The sequence below is a fragment of the Antedon mediterranea genome, chromosome 10, assembly GCF_964355755.1.
Source record: "Antedon mediterranea chromosome 10, ecAntMedi1.1, whole genome shotgun sequence".
Classification (NCBI taxonomy): domain Eukaryota; kingdom Metazoa; phylum Echinodermata; class Crinoidea; order Comatulida; family Antedonidae; genus Antedon; species Antedon mediterranea.
In genome coordinates this window covers 18,717,976-18,736,707 of record NC_092679.1, presented here as the reverse complement: position 1 = coordinate 18,736,707, position 18,732 = coordinate 18,717,976, and the positions used below count along the sequence as shown (strand labels likewise).

The 18,732-nt window shown below is 34.1% G+C and overlaps 2 protein-coding genes across 2 annotated transcripts; both read right to left on the bottom strand.

Annotated features, from left to right (window-relative positions):
* Positions 1–120: 120 nt before the first annotated feature.
* Positions 121–3,278, bottom strand: LOC140059946 (uncharacterized). Its single transcript, XM_072105949.1, has 5 exons — positions 3,147–3,278; positions 2,678–2,916; positions 2,187–2,435; positions 1,081–1,278; positions 121–301 (listed from the first exon to the last, which is right to left on the bottom strand). The coding sequence occupies exons 1-5, from the start codon at positions 3,238–3,240 to the stop codon at positions 260–262; spliced, it is 822 nt and encodes a 273-aa protein (XP_071962050.1). The 5' UTR covers positions 3,241–3,278; the 3' UTR covers positions 121–259.
* Positions 3,279–3,542: 264 nt separating this feature from the next.
* Positions 3,543–16,031, bottom strand: LOC140059912 (TNF receptor-associated factor 3-like). Its single transcript, XM_072105899.1, has 9 exons — positions 15,960–16,031; positions 13,733–13,962; positions 12,741–13,080; positions 11,874–11,948; positions 10,903–10,980; positions 10,121–10,354; positions 8,739–8,943; positions 7,500–7,843; positions 3,543–7,142 (listed from the first exon to the last, which is right to left on the bottom strand). The coding sequence occupies exons 2-9, from the start codon at positions 13,951–13,953 to the stop codon at positions 6,915–6,917; spliced, it is 1,725 nt and encodes a 574-aa protein (XP_071962000.1). The 5' UTR covers positions 13,954–13,962; positions 15,960–16,031; the 3' UTR covers positions 3,543–6,914.
* Positions 16,032–18,732: the final 2,701 nt, after the last annotated feature.

Sequence of the window (18,732 nt, the reverse complement as noted above, 5' to 3'; positions counted from 1 at the left end):
GTGTATTAGTACATCACAGCCACTGATCACCAACTGGGCCCTCTGGGAGACCAGTCTTTGACTGAAGAGGTTACCCAGTATGAATAAATATATATTTCAATCAATTTCAATCAATCAACAGTATTATTAAGTAAATCCTCCATGATATAAACACTTTACAAAGAACACATGCATAAAGAATTCATTTTACTTGATTATCCTTTATTGTGTTTAGACGTGTAGGTCAATATTCTGGTGTATAATAATATAGTAAGTGTATTCATTGGAAACATTCGACTTCGAAGAGAGGTGTTTGCAGGAGCTGTTTAAAAAAAAGAAAGACAATCTTTCAGTAAGCCAAGTTCTCCTCTCCCGTCAATGTAGTCGTCATCTTAGACCATAGTTTCATTGTCTTGTTTTTAGTCTCTACAGCTCACTATGTCGGTCGGTCGGTTGGTCGTTCGGTAAACACTAACTCAAATTTGAGCACGCGACTGCAGCCAATGTATATGGTATTGTTTTTTGTCGTTATCTCAAAGATAGAAAGACGTTGCCGTCGTTGTGCGCATGTCAAACACATCTGCTACTATTATGTTATTATGCGTTTTGATTACGTCCGCCAATTTGTTTCCGCTTCCGTAACAGTATTACATTTCACAAGAAAGCGCGCTATCTCCTATTTTAATGTTTCTTTGTGCCATCATTAATATCAAGTTTGTTTACTGTTTTGACGTCATTATCGTTATTAAGGATCTTTCGATTTGTGACAACCTTGGACCTAGTAACTAGTAACGTAAAGTACATTGTGCGCATGATGCTGAAACATTGGAACATATTTCCTCGCTCTCTAGATGACCAATGACATAACAATGCGTAGGTCATGCCGTCGAAAATCGAAAGCTCCCTTATATCTTAATATATATCCTCACCTAAAACTGCGCTTTAACACTATCAAACTAGTTTGACAGAAAAGTGTAATGTTTCCAAATAATGGTAGTGATATGACATCGTATCCATATAGGCCTACAGTATGGGCATGTCACATTTTTTTGTCACATAAAGTTTGATAGTGTAAAAAAAACTTCAGTACAGTATACTTACCCCTCCCAAATCACTTTTCTTTTCAATCTCATCAAATGCAGATTGAAGCGTCTCAACAATTTCTTTGTGTGTTGCCTTGAAGAATTTTGCAAGTTTTCCTTCTTTCCGCATTGTCTCCAGAAATAGTTGCCCTTGTGTGTTCTCCTCCGTCTCCTCTTCTTTTAAAACCTCCAGTTTTCGCTGTGGCGTTATGTTGACCTGAAATAGATTAACAGAATGTTCGCTTTGAAAGCCGTTTTTTTGCATTTCAATTCTTCAATTTTGTCCGTTAAATGGAGAAGAAAATTGTACGACATTAACTTCTGTTTGTAGGGCTAGTCTACCTTGGCCAACTTTACCGAACTTTTGTTTGCAAACTTTGCCACTGTTTGGAGAAGTATGTAGGGCAGCCTCTACACTGTATTTCAAAATTTACCGAACTTTTGTTTCCAAACTTTGCCGCTGTTTAATTGGAGAGGTGTGTAAGGAAGCCTCTACACTCTATAGTAAACTTTACCGAACTTTTGTTTGTAAACTTTTCCGCTGTTTGGAGAAGTATTTAGGGCAGCCTCTACACTCGATGTCAAACTCTACCGAACCTTTTTTGCAAACTTTGCTGCTGATTGGAGAAGTGTGTAGTGCAGGCTCTACACTTTATAGCAAACTCTACCGAACTTTTGTTTGCAAACTTTGCCGCTGTTTGGAGAAGTGTATAGGGCAGCCTCTACACTCTATGTCAAACTCTACCGAACTTTTTATGCAAACTTTCCTGCTGTTTGGAGAAGTATGTAGGGCAGCCTCTACACTCTACGTCAAACTCTACCGAACTTTTTTTGCAAAATTTTCCGCTGTTTGGAGATAAGTGTTTGTGTTTACAAACTCACAAACGTGTTTTCTGTAGTTTACCGAACTGGTCTACGGTAGAAAACTTTCCAAAGTGCAGACTACTGTCTATAGGTTTCTACAAATTAGTTTTCTGAAGTTTGTCAACTGGTCTACACAACTAATTCCAAATAGACTTCTTGTTATGCTTTAAACCGTTTCAAGTTGAAAAATAGATGAAATAGGGGATTTGACAAAGAGAACAGCTCGAACAAAATTCAGTTAAATAATTAGTAAAAACTTACCTTTGTGTATTCAAAAGCTAGTTGTACATCGTTTTTCGAAATAACTTTCGTTTTATCCCCAATTAGAATTTCGAATCGTACCTTCTCGGCTTTATAGACTTTTGTTACGACATAAAATGACTTAAATCGTGTCATGAAGGGTGTTATACAATCGATCCGTTCACTCGCTAATAGTCTGTAGAACATTTTTTGTGGTAATCTAGTTGCCCTCACGCCTATAAACTCCACATTTATCATGTAATCTGGAATCTAATAGATACATTTTATAGATCATTATATGGAACGGTTGCTTTATACATTTTAACATTCATTCAACTCATCACCGGAATCACCAACATATCGGTATTATACTCAACATTATCGTTATTACTCAACATGTCGGTAAAACTCAACATTATCAGTACTGATCATTGTTGTAGTTTTGTCAACAACCCCCGGGAAAAAATACTGTACTATTGAATTTTCATCAGCTTTATCATCATCATCATTACCTTATTTCTAAAGAAGCTACATCCTTGGGTTTTTGATCGTCTATAATGGAAGTTTGCCTTATCATCTTTTATTTTCTTCAACAAATCAAATTTGCTCCGATTAGCTAAAGAAGTCATTCTACCCGGCCTAATGTGACGTATGATGTTGTCGTGTGTTTCGCGCATCTTGTTGGGTTCGATCTGTGGCCTAGGGTCTGCTGAGTCACCGTTCCTAGTTAAAATAGCGGTAATATCAGTTGCTATAAAATAAAAGTTAATAGAATTATTAGGTTATTGAATTTCATATTAAAATGATATCTATCTCTAAGCCTAGGCTTCATTCCTTTTAAAGGATAGGTTCCTCAAGTAAGCCACCGTGAACCCCATTTTTAGTGTTTGGTCTTTAATCCTAGGCCTAAGTAAAATATTATTTTTTAGCCTAGGCCTATATTCATTACGTTAAAAATCTAGGCCCTATCTGCCTACCTACCTCCACAGTCATGCTCTAAACTCCTCACTGGATTTGCATTTGGTGCAACTTTCTCAATGAACACTTCTGCTACAAGTCTCCAAAGTTGATCCATTTTTTACAAACTTCTATTTCATATCTCTCTTCTTTTGTTGTTGTTTTAGTATCATACGTAAGCATTGTTGTCATAGTAATGATGTGCGCTTAATATAAGTACGCGTACTTAAAAATGGCATGTGAATTGAATGGGGCGCGCGAAGCCGGTGGGGATTCTTCCATTATTACGCGTGTGTATTTATTTTGCTGCGTACCGTACAGTAGTTTTAGCAACGATTGTATATTTTTGGTATAAGAAACATTTGTTTAGAACTTCTATCATTGTGAAACACAACCAAAAAGGAGGCAAACACTCAAATATACCATAAATCTATTTTTATTTGTAAACAAACTAGAAATAATAATGTAATAATTGTAATAAAAGTTTGGCTCGTCTATGCATTCTACGTGTTTTTGGTGTGGGTTTGTCTTTTCTACTGACCATGAATAAGCACCATCAGCGGAACACCGCTGTACCCTATTTATTTTCCAGTTCATGTTGATAGAATCAAAGAACTTATAACACAAGAATCTCGTGTTCTTCAATTTGAATTCAAAACACAGTATCGGAAGTACAGTGTTAAAAGGTCAAACTGGGCGACACCATTTCACAGCATGGAGCAGCGCCCCCTCCAAATTAGGAAGTCAATTACTCAACCCCCCCCCCCCCTAGAGTATTAGCAGATCCCCTCTCTACAGGAGATTCTTGTGTTATAAGTTCTTTGATAGAATACAGTAGAATATACCGTAATCAAGGAAGAAAATTGACATACAAATCTCATTTTCTCCGGATATACATATAAAACATTAAGAAGGCTAGTATAGGTAACATTATATAGATTTCCCGTTTCGCAACAAGGCGAAATACTTTAACAATAGACTGAAAGTTTTTTTTATTTCCTTAAAAGATAATTAGACCCACTCTCCATTGTGTCAAAGATTTGTTATTGATTGTTCTTACTTATGAAATATCCGTTTCTCTGTTAATAATTATTAGTGTATTTCCTAAGGTCCATACCCTAAATTCCCAAGTTCTAGGTCTACACAATTAAAACATTGTTTGTAAGATAAGGTTAGTTGAGACAGTGTACACTAGGCCTAAACATTATGGCGTATCGGACTAAAACAATAATATATTTGGGGTTCCTGTTTTTTTTCTAACATACCAGAATTTAAATCGTAAAGTCTAATGCATGCCTCTGCAGCCACCACCGAAAATAGAGGCAAAATTAAATTACTTCTTTTTATTCTTTTCAAATGAAAATATGATTGGTAGTTTTTGTAATGGTAGATGGGCTACGTTTATTTTAGTATCATAATAATTTGTTAGAAACATTATATAAACATGATAATTGAACTTATAATAATTTGTAATAATAAATATTAGTATTTAGTAATATACTTAATATTAACAGTATGCATTTTTCGAGATATCAGCCTCACGTCATTCTTAAGTTACATTCTTATTTTTGAATATACAGTATTCATGTATAGGAGCATATAACAACATCAAAAAAGTAAAAATTCTCAATAAATACAATGGATATAGGCTCATTAATACGTGTTGATTTTTTCAAGGTAAGTCGTATATAATATGCTTAGTACTGATTGAATAAAATAGTTTAACAACGATAAAAGTACAACTGTAGTGGAAGATATCAAATTTAAACAATATCATATTAAAAGGTAAAGGTTACGATTAGTTACATCGGTTCTGTACATGTCCAGTAGGTCTATCTATCTATAGACTATAATTATACAACATATTAGTACAACACAAGTTATTAGAAAAATATTAGTACGGAAAGTTTTATACATAGTAATTGTTCACACATATTTATATGTATCTATACTATGGGTGCAACATGGTGCAATATATAATAAATATTAGCATAACATTATTAGGCTAGATTTATTAGATACATATTAGATGAGATTAATATATACATAGGTTTCCCCATGAAAACTCGTGTGACCGGGGTATTTTATATAGAAATTAGAGATGGTTAAAAGTACGGAAAGTTTTATACATAGTACATTTTGCATACATATTTATAAGTATCTATGGGTGTTCGTACATGGTGTAATATAAGGCAATATATAATAAATATTAGTATAACATTATTAGAGTTACTAGATAACATTTCATGAGATTATATATACACAGGTTTTCCCATGAAAACTCCGTGTGACCGGGTTTTTTTATATACAGATTAGAGATAGTTAAAAGTCAATTAATTAAATATCAGCTCAGGTATTTTCTATAGAAATACATTTTTTTTATTATTGTAACTATGGCTATAATTTAAAAGAAGGATCGAAATATTCCGTGAAAATCATATCGGAAAAATATTGACGCTCGGTCGATTCAGTCGATTCAGTCATCATTTTCAATCTTTAATTTTGGAGAAATGAGTTATCTCTCCATGATATATGCCAGATTTTTCAACAAGGGCGCCTATTATAATATGTTACCATAGAATTGCATGATATCAAACAATTGACTTTGTTATTTATAATAACCCTGAAGAAATAAACATAACTAAATCAAATTAGAAATTGTACCGGGCGGTACTGTTGTATTGCGTAAAATGATTGAATAAGCGCCTTAATCGATTAAACACCATAGTCGAATAATAAGCGTTCTTGCAAGTTTGTTAGTGTGTGAGAGGGTATAAATAATGTTTTTATTGTCCTATACGTTTGAAATACATTTATTATCAAAAATTTGAAGTTATTTTTTAACATGTAAGGATGTCCTGCCATGATTTAATATGAAACCCCATATTAATAATAAATTACAGTACTATTGGAACCTATCTCCCAATTATCCTCAGGCCACAATGGAAGATAAGCGCGCACACTTCTTTTGAACTGGCGCTTGTTCAATCATTTATGCTATACACGATAAGTTATATATATAAAATGGGCTGCGTTTGTTAATAGTTAAGCTATGGTTCTAACTAGCATGCAACGCAAGTAATTTGACCAATCACAATGACGGATCATTGAATTGTGGCTTGTGATTGGTAAAATAACTTGCGTTCTACGTAGCATCCGCCAACAATAACTGGTGCATTGGGGTCTCGTATATTATTTGAAAAGGTTTTTTTATGTGGACTTCGTAGCTCACATTATTAAGATAGGGCTTATTAATGATCATTGAGATAACAAATTGCATTACGTAATTGTTAAAAATAAACGATGGGTTATTTTATGTCAGTGGAAGAAAATCATGCCATGTTGAATGAAAAGATAACAGCCGCTTAAACCCGGTTTCACTGATAGTAGGCCTGGAAAACCCGGTGAACTATTAGTAATAAATGGGTCATATTTTAATATTTGCATCACGCTTATTAATATCATGCGTTGAATAAATGTTAATGAACCATAACAGACTATAACTATAAAAAAAATTAATGGAATGGAAATTCTATAAAACTAAAAATATCTGTCATTTCTAATGAAACCAAATCTATAATTGTTTGTTAATATATACAATAATCAGAAACTTTATAGAACATGCTTTAAATATCAACTGTGAAAACGTTAAAAATCGTAATTAGTATTTTTAGAGTATATGTGTACAGTTATGTGTTCACACTTACACGCACAAGGTGACTTAATCCATTTTCATTTCGTTGCAGAGTTATTTTCTGTTGGCTATAGGTTAAATCTGAAAGTAGCTTTATACTATATACAAGGGTCAGGTAAATCTACAACAATCTTGATATACATCGTATTACCCTTGCGGTACGTGTCTGTAGACTCCAGTGTGTCTAGAGCTACGAACTGTGGACAACCCGATGCGATGTTCATTTCTTTAACGGGGCGTTGAAAACTGCTGCTTTGTGGGTTCGGTCGAAATGCATCGACTAGGTGACGTCTGTCTGGCGATTGGTCCAAAAGTAGCATAGTTACCTTTCAAGAAAAAAAGATTGAATTAATTTTGAGACATTTTTAACAATTCCTAAACCAATTTGTTTTCGTATGGTCTGAACGTTCAGTGTGTCAGAAGATCAGTCTTGGGTATTTCGAGAGGTTAAATCTGTGTTTAAAGCTCTGTCTACACTAAACTAGTTCGACAAAAAAAGTGTGATAAGCCCAAATATGGCAGTGATATACCCAAATATGTCAGTCGTATGACATCATCATTTTTTTTTTTCACATTCAAGTTTGATAGTGTAGATAGAGCTTAAGGAATATAAATTCATCTGGTGTGGATGAAGTCGATCATCCACGGTGTGGATGAAGTGCAACGATTAAATTACGTCTTACCTTCTGTTTGAACGGCCATGGTAGAAGAGCATCATAATCCCCTTTCATAACCACGAAGAAAAGTGACATGTGAGTTCCTTTGCCGATTCCGTCGCCGTTCAAATAGACACGGGCGCACATTTTATACCCGTACCTACTTGTGTAAAACGGTTGACTGTAGAGAGAATGATTTGGTTTTAACTTAGCGTCTCTAATTCGTCGGTCTATGTCGTTTATCTTCCACAGCAATACTCCATCGTGACTGGCACATTCGGTTAGTTGGATACGTATGTCTTGTTCGGCTAGGCGGGCTGCGTGGATAGTGACTTCTTTATTCATTTGAGAAAGTCGACTATGAATGTTATCTGAGGAAGGAACGATTTCATTAAACTTACAAATTGTTTATTTTTTATTGTATCTTACCGGTATATAATTGAGTTTAAAGATGATATGAAACGGTTCCAAAATTTTGATTTTATGTTTTCAACACGTAGTATATACTGTTACATACAGCTGACTGTAATAATAGTACATTTCAGAGATGTCGATAAGGCATAGCAAACAGCTGCTTGATACGCAACGCAGGGACGTACTCAGCGCGAGTTGACCAATGACAAGCGGCAGTTTGAATACGTCCATGGTTGGAACAGTGAGCCAATCTCAACAATAGATACGATATTTCTTTCATTATTAATATCTGCATGTACTAAATACTATGGCATGGCAAATTGCCAAAAATAAGAATAATACAATAATACAATAATAATATTATAAATAAAGAACGTTTAAAAGAATCGCACCCCGTTGTTCCATACAATGACGTTTCCCTGATTAGCATAATAACTTTCGACAAATCAACGTGCGATAAAGGCAATTACGTTACTAGTGTGGTATTTAGTTCCTGGTATTAATTGCAGGGGGTATAGAGGGGAAAATACCGAAGCACATTGTTTGCAACCATAACCATTTTAGGCCAGGGCTATTCAGGAAGAAGAAGTAGTGATCATTATAATGATTATTAAGGTACCGCACACACTGTTTTTCCAAAAGGAAATAAAGTAAAGTTTTGAGGATCTCTACCAGAGAAAGATAGATGTTCGTAGTTGCATAGCAAAGGAAACGTCAAGATATTCTCAACACAACTTTACTTTATTTCGTTTTTGGAAACACGCTGCAGTATACAGCAAACCTTACTTTACTCCATGCAAATCTAATATGCCTTTTACTATAATTATTGTAGACAAATTAAAAATGACTTACGGAGCTGGAGGCCTTTATTTCCCTCTAAACCTGGAGCTGTTCCATTGTAATTTTCGATTTCCCTCATTTTATCCCGTAGCGTACGAACGTTTTCTTGCAACGGACCAATCAGTAGCCTTATGTCATTGAGATCATCAATCGCTGGTAGAGATTTAAACTTCTCATCGATTCTGTTAACTTTTTCTAAGTGGCTTGATAACGAACTCTTCAAGAGAAAAATAAATATACGATAAATATTGGGCTTAGTTAATTACAATAGAACTATTATATAAGGGAATACCTTTGGAACCCAACAATTAGGGGTGCCTCCTGAATAGAGTTTGGCTGTAGGAGGAGAGTATATTATCCTTAGTAGGGGTGGGTTTTATATACTGTATTGGAAATAGAAATAGTATGGTTGATCTTCGAAGAACGATTTATATTTTTGTATTTATGACAAAACAAATGACGAAAGGGAAAACAGACTAATCTAGAATAAAAAATGCTATCAGATATTTCAATTGGTTAAAATTAGACGCTTCTAAGAGAATTGTCCCCAGTTACGTTATGTTACGTTAATTGTGTCCGGCACTTGAAGTGTAAGTGGTTCTTGATAGTATTTCAAATGCTCTTTAGGATTTTTAAGTCTTGGTTATCCTGTCTTATTTTCCGATACAAGTAGTTTATCACGTCATATTGCGGACAATTCTTTAGACATGTTGTCAGCCTCAATCCGCAATCTTAACATAAACGTATTATTCCAATATCAGTGACTTTTATCTTGTTGGAGAATGCTAACATAAAAAAAGTTTATGTTTAAAAAAAAGTGGAATGAACTGCAAGAAAAGTAGTTCAACCATTATTGATTTATTGAAACAGGAAAGGTAACATTTAGTAAAATTGCGTTCTGTGTGAATTGATTTTGGCTGGTTTTAGTTCTTTTATATTATTTGTTGGCGCCTGTTTCGCAACCGATAGATTTCCAAACCAGTATAATTTGGGAATAAATCGGTTTGAGCCAACCAGTGCCAGCTGAAAAACCGTTTACGTGTTAAATATTAACCATTTCTGTCGTTTGGTTGTATTTATAGCGTAATGATATGTTTTTATCGTTTTAGGATTCTAGAAATTTCCAACCACTTGCCGCAGCACGTAAATACCTAGAAATTATCTGTTTTCAAACATGAATATTATATCACTAAGTGCATATCACAGTTTAGTCAGATTTGGAATTTTAATTAATCTTTTCTGGGAAAATTGTAGCAGAAAAATCTTACTTCTCACTAGGAGGAAAAATAATTTGACCAATCACAAGCGAAAGAATATCGAAACTGTCGCTTGATTGGCCAATAGGTTCGTCGATGATCCTGGTGAAATGCAATGTAAAGATCGATAGTACTTACCTCAAGTGTCTGCATACTCGCTGCATTTCCTTCACACTTATGAGTTAATACTTGTACATTTTTAGCCATTTCTTCTTGTTTTGCTTGTAAAACACTATTCTGATTCTCTAAGTCTGCGATATACCTCTGTGATTCTGCATCTTTCAAACGCAAATGGATCGTTTCCACCATCACCATTTCCAAATGCTTTGACGTTGAATCGTGTATGTGCTTTTCCATGTCATATTTAAAACCCTTTACAATAATCAAAACTGTCATAATACTTTATTTATAAATTTAAGTGAAAGCTTTCAGGTTTAGACATAGTTTTGTCATATAACAGACTTTGGTTGTAAGCTTCACATTCAAAGTCGCCCCAAGTTTTCAAAGTCGCCTCCAAGTTTTCAAAGTCGCCCAAGTTTCCAAAGTGGCCCTCAAGTTTTCAAGTGGCCCCCAAATTTTCAAAGTGGCCCCAAGGTGTTTAAAGTCGCCCCAAATTTTCAAGTCGTCCCCAAGTTTTCAAAGTGGCCCCAAGTTTTCAAGTCGTCCCCAAGTTTTCAAAGTGGCCACTAGGTTTTTAAAGTGACCCTTCACCACCACGAACAGGTTCCAATGTTCTTACGAGAAACTAATTATGGCAGACCACTAATAATAATAGTCCCATTCTTAATCACCACAGATGTTATGATTGTGCAGACTTCGGTTCTGAATCATTCTATACATCAAATGACCAATATTTTAGGATTTACAAATTAGTTTCATTCAATTTGGTTTGAAGATGAATGTCAAATATTAAACATTACCTTAAACTTACAGCCACTATCAGCGAATTTACAATTTCTCAATACCATTTCACAATCATTTAGTATATGCTCTTCCATCTATAAAATATAATTGAAGCTGGTTATACATATATTTAGATGGATTTTATGGTTAGAACAACTTACTAGACATTTACATGCTTATTTATTCATACACATTTATTCAGATATTAACAATAATAACTGGGGCCTGCACTACTTGTCTCATGAGGGCCCCTACAATGAATTAAACCCATTTACTATACTACTAAAAAATCTGACCACTGAGATATACTATAAATTAATTAACTGATAAACGGTGAAGATGAGGAAATCTATGAGAATGAAAAAAAAGCCCCAGCCGAACCCATCCTATCATTATAGCATTGTGGCTATCATTGTAGATATAGGGCTCAAAATATGAACATTATATGCATAATTCATCAATCATTGTGGGAAAGGTATTTTTTTTATTGGATCCATCCGTAAAGGAACAATGTTTTTATGTTATTTAACAGTTTAATTCAGTCTCCTATGAAAACTAAATGTCAAAGTGTTTTTAATGTTTATTAGAGTGGGAGGCACAGGAACATATCCGTTTCCGACAGTTACGACCTAACGACGTACATTGTTATTATGATATGACGTGGGAATACTATTTACAATACGGTGATTACGTCTTTGCACATGACGTTCATAACACAATACTGTACTATAACAATTTCCTATACGCACGTACGTACATAGTTTGTCAATGAAAGATTTTCTATTAACAAGTTATATAACAATCATTCGATCCCTTTATAAAGACTAGAATAATAAATCTATTGAATACAAATATCACCTGATATCAGTTCACGGAGCCTAGTAATGCCTAGTCATTCTATTGGACAGAATTGGAATTTTGAAGTTTGTTTTGGCGATAGAGAAAAAAATAATAGATTTGTTGAAAAATCAAAATTTCACACTGTTACCTTTGATTGTGGTATTTTCTTTCCGCAGTTGTTAGGACATTGTATTGGTAAAAATGTACAAGTTAATTTATGTTCCTGTAAAAAAAAGGTTATTATTATTATTATTTTTATTCATGATCGACAACTGTGGTAACTTTGCCTTTTCCGTCATGTTTCTCATTAATATTTTAACAATTTAATCAATAAGTGCTTTTCAATGTAAAACATGATAAATATTCTGCATATAGATGCAGTGTAAAAACCCAACCACAATAACCTCGACCTGATTATACACTGTAAATATTTATTGGCAGTAATAATATATCAATAAATATTGAGGTTTTTTAATTAATAATTAAAGTGAATTCCTGACCGCAATCATGGTCGCCTAACTATTCACCATACCCACCAACCTTCCCGGACTCATACTAATAGTAATAATTGTGACACTGTGTTGATATGAAGTTTGCGGTACACCACGTGTATTACTATTAGTTCTGAAAAGAACTGTTGAGTTTCTCGACGTTTCGATCAATATGCTTTGATCGTCCTTATTGTGATTCACACGGACTGACTCATTAAAGAAACAACTAAATTATATCAATTGATTAAAAATATTGCTAAAATAACTATCAAAACACGCTGCGGGTTCTATCTGTATAAAAACCTTTTTAAAAAGGGCGTCGTGGACGGCCCGAGCAGGGTCGTACGTAGGATTTTATTTGGGTGGGTGCGGATTAATATATTTTGGACCATTTTCATAATATTGAGTACTTATTTATTTTAAGACCATATAAAATGTGGACCTTTTGCAATTTGGTGGCGGGGGGGGGGGGGGGCGGGTGCGTACGAACCCGTGTCCCCCGATATCTGTACATAGTTACGTACCTTGATTTTTAGTATGGGAAACCGTTGTTGACAATGTTCACACTGCGCAAGTCGAAACGCACAGTCTATCATGATGTGTTTCTGAACGTCCTTACGTCGCAACGACGTCACACATCCACTAGATGCGTTAGGACATTGGACGATGGAAAAGTCACAGATATCTATATGTGCATCATGGTCTTTGAGAGGGAACTCCGCTTTGCATCCCTCTAAATTGTTAGGACAGTAAACAATTCGTTTGTCGAGCTGTTTCTTGACTCTATAGTCTGGGACCATCTCCATAGATTCCATTGTTTCACTACAAGAAGGGCAGGTGAATACATCTCCTGGCTTGTGGTTTCTATTTGATGATGATGATGAAATAGGAAGAAATAACAAAATCATTGAAAAGTACAAGAGTGGTGGCCGAAATGAGTGTTTGTGGTTGAGTGCCATGAATTTAAACGTTTCAAATGTGATTGGTTGAAAGTTTAAATACCAAGTATAGCCTTTGAGTAGTACATTTTCAGTTTTAAATATTTAGATTTTGTCAACTAACTAACAATAATTAACAAACAAACATAAATATAGTAATTTTACTAATGATCTCAATAATTATTAATACGGAGGAAACCATCAAGATGACGATTAGGATATTAGGGCACGGAGGATGTTTTTATTAGGCCAAAATCCGCGGTGTACCACAAACACAATTGAAAATGTACTATTTTGTTCACCTTGATGACGTCCACATAATGATCAGCTTCAATATTGTTGAAATAAATAAATAAAATACACACTGGGCCGCGTGTATTGTATGTTATATAATGATAATGCGCTGCTCTCACAGCATTTATTTGGTCCAATAAAACATATCGGAAATTCGTTTTTGTACACTATTTTAAGAAACGAATAAATATATGAGAACACTATACACACTATACAAAATTACACATAAACGTTATACACAATAAATAAATTAAATAAATTCAATCTGAGTACTGTGTACTTACTCCAAATATCTTTTAATACATGATGCACAGTATCTACAGCCACATGAAGATTGTGTTGGTAAACGGAGAGGTAACTTGCATAGATTACATTGTAAATCATCATTAACATTCTCCTTAAATTGTAATGTATGTCCTTTCTTTTGTAAATCATGTCTTGTGAGGTTATATGACGAAGTTGTTGAAATTGATGATAGATCATTTGTCTTTAGAAATGAACCCATGGGATTTTTCTACAATAAGGAAAAGAAGAATATAATGCTTGAATTCCTTAATTCGATTTCTTAAGAACTGATTTGATAAATAAGTAGTTTACTTAACTATCTTAATCTGAGGGAAAATGACTAGCCGAAAAGCTGGGTGCAATAAATTGAATGAAAGCAGCGTCATATTCATCATTCATCAATTTGAATTAAAGTTCAATCATCATTTATTCATCGTTTAAGCATGGTTCCCAATAGCGACGCAACACAAGGACGTAATGCAACGCAAGTGAATTGACCAATCACAAGCAATGGCTTATTCGCTTGTGATTGCTAAAACGGTCTATTACTTCACTTGTCATTGGTTAAAACGCTTGCGTTGCGTTTACGTCCTTGCGTTACGTTCTAGTGGGAACCAAGCTTTACGCATACCGCAAGCACAACGCAACACGTCTCAGTTCTGTTTGCGTCTATACGTATATAGTCTGGGTTTCAGACGGAGTTTTCACTTAATATTAGTAAAAAGTTACATATTTTGGCACACACGTGGTTTCATAATACCACTTTAAGCTTGGTTCCCACTAGAACGTAACGCAAGGACGTAAACGCAACGTAAGCGTGTTGACCAATGACAAGTGAAGTTATAGACAGTTAGCAATCACAGGCGAATAAGCCATCGCTTGTGATTGGTCAATTCACTTGCGTTGCGTTACGTCCTTGCGTTGCGTCGCTAGTGGGAACCACGCTTTAGCTTGTATTTCTACAAACATCAAAAAGCCTCGAAATAAACAGACTTGGGGCAAGTTTAATACGTATACAGCAACGTAATAATGACGTAATATAGACGACGTAAAGCACTTATGTCGTCTGTATTACGTCATTAGACTATCGGAAAATCACGTCACAGATACCCTTCAATAGTTGTTCAATTATTATTTAAATCGATACGCACGAATAGGTATCAGATATTCAATGACGTCGATTGTGTGATAACGATTTGTTATGTCGCCACTGTTGCCTCATTTGACTGTGCTTTGGATACCAACATCAACAAAACTAATATAAAGAAGTATATAATTATCATTCGAAGCTGGTATTTAGTTAGTAATAGGCCTAATACTATTTGACCATTGTATCATTCATTTGTATTGATTAATATCAAATAAGCCTCATCACACTTGATACACGGAGGTATAAATACCTCCATGCTTGATATTGGACTTTGGTTCAGGTTTAAAGTGGGTGAGTCTTACCCCGTTTACATTACGATTTCAAATCGTGACTCAAACAAAATTGTCAGGTGATGAGATTTGAGATAATATTGAGTAATAATATCAGTATTGGTAAATATTCATGTTACACAACACTTTGACATTGAGAGTGAGATGGTGCGATTTGGAAATTCCCAGAAGAGGGGTGGTGCCGGAATGTCTCACTACTATCTACACTGCCAGTGCGACGCCGGACCCTAACATTTTTGAAATGCTTTAATATTTTGCTTATACAGTACACTAAAAAAACAATGTTATACAAATATGCCTAGAATATGGCTATTTATTAGTTTAGTATCGTTACTCAAATTGATGGTTAGCAGGTAGGTAACAGAAAGTAAAATTGATGATCATGATTTGAACTTCTTTTTTATAGCAGCACTGTTATAGAATTAAATAGCCCCGCATGTTGCAATTAAATGTAATTTATATAAAATAATACAATTTATAGATAAATAAATACATTTAATTTATAATAATAAAAACCAATAGCTTTCAATGATTTTTGTAAAATAATAGATTAATTATTTGAACGCAACATTACACATTAATTTCACTCGTCGTGAATGTGCTTAATTGTTTGTCCAATATAAAATATCCGAAATTTGCTTTATGTACACTACATATCAAAAACACATTTAAACATACAAACAATATTATACGAATATAAAAGAATATGACCAAGTCCATGAAAATATATTTATTACACATATCTTCCCTGGTTATAAAAACATTTTACATAAAACATAGGCCTACCTTTAAAAATAGCAGGAATGTGTTTTGCAGGTTAGGTTGAAATGAAGATAAATCGGTATCTAACAACTTGTCCGTTAGTATGACAACGTTCTGTAGTTTTAAATGAATGAACTCAACGGATACCTTACATTTTTAGTATAAATACAACGCGTTATGCCTATAAATAAATCGGGAAATTCCCGGCCCCACCTGAAATTACTGGAACATTCCATTTTGAACTATACTTTTACCATGAAGTATAATGGTACATTCGATTCTATATCGGCGTGGGTCGACTCATAAGATTTGATTGTGGATCAGATAATGTTTAACAAGTTGTTAATTAGTGCAGTGTCTTTGTATAAATAGTCATCCGGAAGTCCATTGTCTGGAAGTCAAAAGTAGTTGATTTTAGATTTATGAAATTTTTTTTTATTACAAGCCCTGACATGGATTGTTCCATTATATTATGTGGATATTATATCGTACTTATAATAAAGAGGGCGCTAGTATATATTGTTTATTAATTGTGCTGCTGCTGCTGCATGCTGCATGTGCTCTCTCTATGCTTCATTGCTCCCACCACGCGACACGTGAATGTTTCTTCCCTCTTCACACACAGTACTGTACATCATCAATACAAACACACAGGAAGTGCGTGCTGTTTGTGTTTGCTGCTGATGATAATTCGTTGTTTGCTTCTTTGAGAAGGTAATGAACAATAAAATGTCTATACACAACAGTATTATATGTCAAATATTATAAACGTTCTTTTTTTCATACAGTTGAGTTTACTGTCGCCATGATAATAATATTAATAATAATAGAAGCTAGCCTAGGCCCAGAGTATTAGTAATAGTAATAGACTAGCCTAGCTAGTAGGACTGTAGCTAGGCCTTAGTTAGTCAGGCTTAGTACTAGTTAGTATAGATTTAGTAGTAATAATTAATAGTACTAGTCGGCCTGCTTGTGTGGCCCCTGCCTGGCTGGATAGATGAACGCATTAAAATAAACTAGGCCTTATTGTAGTGTAGCTGGCCTAGACTTGTTTTGTGTAGTTTTGTATGAGTTGGATGCCCAGAATATTCAATCATGAGTTCAGAGCCGAGTTGAAAATAAAACAGTCAATTCTTCATCGAATAATGATATAGGCCTATCTATTCTCTCTCCATTCAACGAATACAAAACATTAATTATTTGTTTTATTCAATTTACCCATCATAAATCATTGACGATTGCTACTGTGTAGACCAGCCAGGATGCTAGGCCAACATGCAAATACATTGGCACTCCAACTTTGGATGTGGAGTAGAAAAGTTAGACTAGAGATGGCACGGACAACACAACAACTCTTCAATCAACCACGTCGCATGGCAACATTTTTACAAAAAGCTGAACAGGCATTCAAGCGCATTAATTACCTCTTCTCTCTGCTTAGTAAATAGTAGGTTACCTGTACTATACTACTCTGTACTGTGTATCCTCAACCGATGTACTGTAGTAAGACCAATAATTCCGGTCCTGCTAGTGTACTAAAAAAAACCTATTTTAAGTAATTTAGATATATTTGTATTAACAGTCTTTATAATATTACTACCTGTATACATTTCAATATTTGAAACAATATTTAAATTCAATCAAACCAGACTATCAGACTGTCACAAGCCAAAAACAATATGTTAATTTTGTAGATTAATTCTTAATTTGCCCACTAGAACTTATTGGAGCTAGACTGTGGAATTCGGTGACCTTTTACATGATCAATATTGATACACAACGCAGGTTTGATTAAAGTGTAATTAAACCAGAATCACTCCAATTTATTAATTAGCATTTTGGGTTTCATAATGCTGTAAAGTACATAGCAATTATAATGATATTAATATATGGAAATTTGTGTAACATAAGCTATTATAACCATTACCACTATATGATATTATTGTTGAGCTTAATGTTAAACAGGACTACTATACTCTCAACATATTAAAGATACATGGAGTCTAGAGAAGACGATGATGTATGAATAATAGATAAGGCGTGCTTGCGTCAGACTTGACTTAATGTACTTAGTACAAATCCCACTATTCCTAAAGGCTGATAATTTCAAATGGGTTTTGTATGAGAATGAATTGCAATAAAGCATACATTTTGCAGTGCATTAAGGTAATAACAACTGAAGTTATCAAATTATTTATATAGGTAAAGCTCTGTCTACACTATCAAACTAGTGTGATGTGCCCAAATATGGTAGTGGTATGCCCAAATATGGTAGTTATGTGACATCATCATGTCTATATATGGGCACATTTTTTTCACATAAAGTTTTATAGTGTAGACAGAGCTTTATTCATAAATTTGATAAAATCAATAACAAAATGTGTATGTATTATCGGTTACAAAAATGAATGTGTTAATATATTGATGTATTTTTGTTATAATTAACCATGAAGAATTGTACTTCCAAAGTTATTTAACACACCTAGTCATATTATTTCCTAATAAGATTAATTATAATTGAATTATGGATAGTATTCGAAAATCTTTTCTATTTCTTGTGTTGTATTCTTTGACTACAGTTTTGTCTATTCTAAAATTAAATTTAGAAATATAACTTACTGACATTTTGACATATTGTACTGACGTACTATTTTTTCTTAAAAGCTACTAAACCATTAAAAACCAATGCTAAAAATAAATAAAAATTTATGTAAAAAAATTGAGGGAATGCAAGATTAAGAATGACCCTAACCGAGGATCGAACTATGGCTTCATATGTTTGATATACGGATGCCAT

Bases quoted from the DNA above. Each gene is read 5' to 3' on its own strand.
- LOC140059912 (XM_072105899.1), bottom strand. From the start codon at position 13,953: ATGGGTTCATTTCTAAAGACAAATGATCTATCATCAATTTCAACAACT. The intron at 8,944-10,120 runs GTAAGTACTATC...TTTCTCTTGAAG, and splicing joins CGAGTATGCAGACACTTGAG to AGTTCGTTATCAAGCCACTT. The intron at 7,844-8,738 runs GTAAGTCATTTT...TTCCTTCCTCAG, and splicing joins AAATAAAGGCCTCCAGCTCC to ATAACATTCATAGTCGACTT.
- LOC140059946 (XM_072105949.1), bottom strand. From the start codon at position 3,240: ATGGATCAACTTTGGAGACTTGTAGCAGAAGTGTTCATTGAGAAAGTT. The intron at 2,917-3,146 runs GTAGGTAGGCAG...TTTATTTTATAG, and splicing joins TTTAGAGCATGACTGTGGAG to CAACTGATATTACCGCTATT. The intron at 2,436-2,677 runs GTAATGATGATG...TGTATCTATTAG, and splicing joins GTAGCTTCTTTAGAAATAAG to ATTCCAGATTACATGATAAA.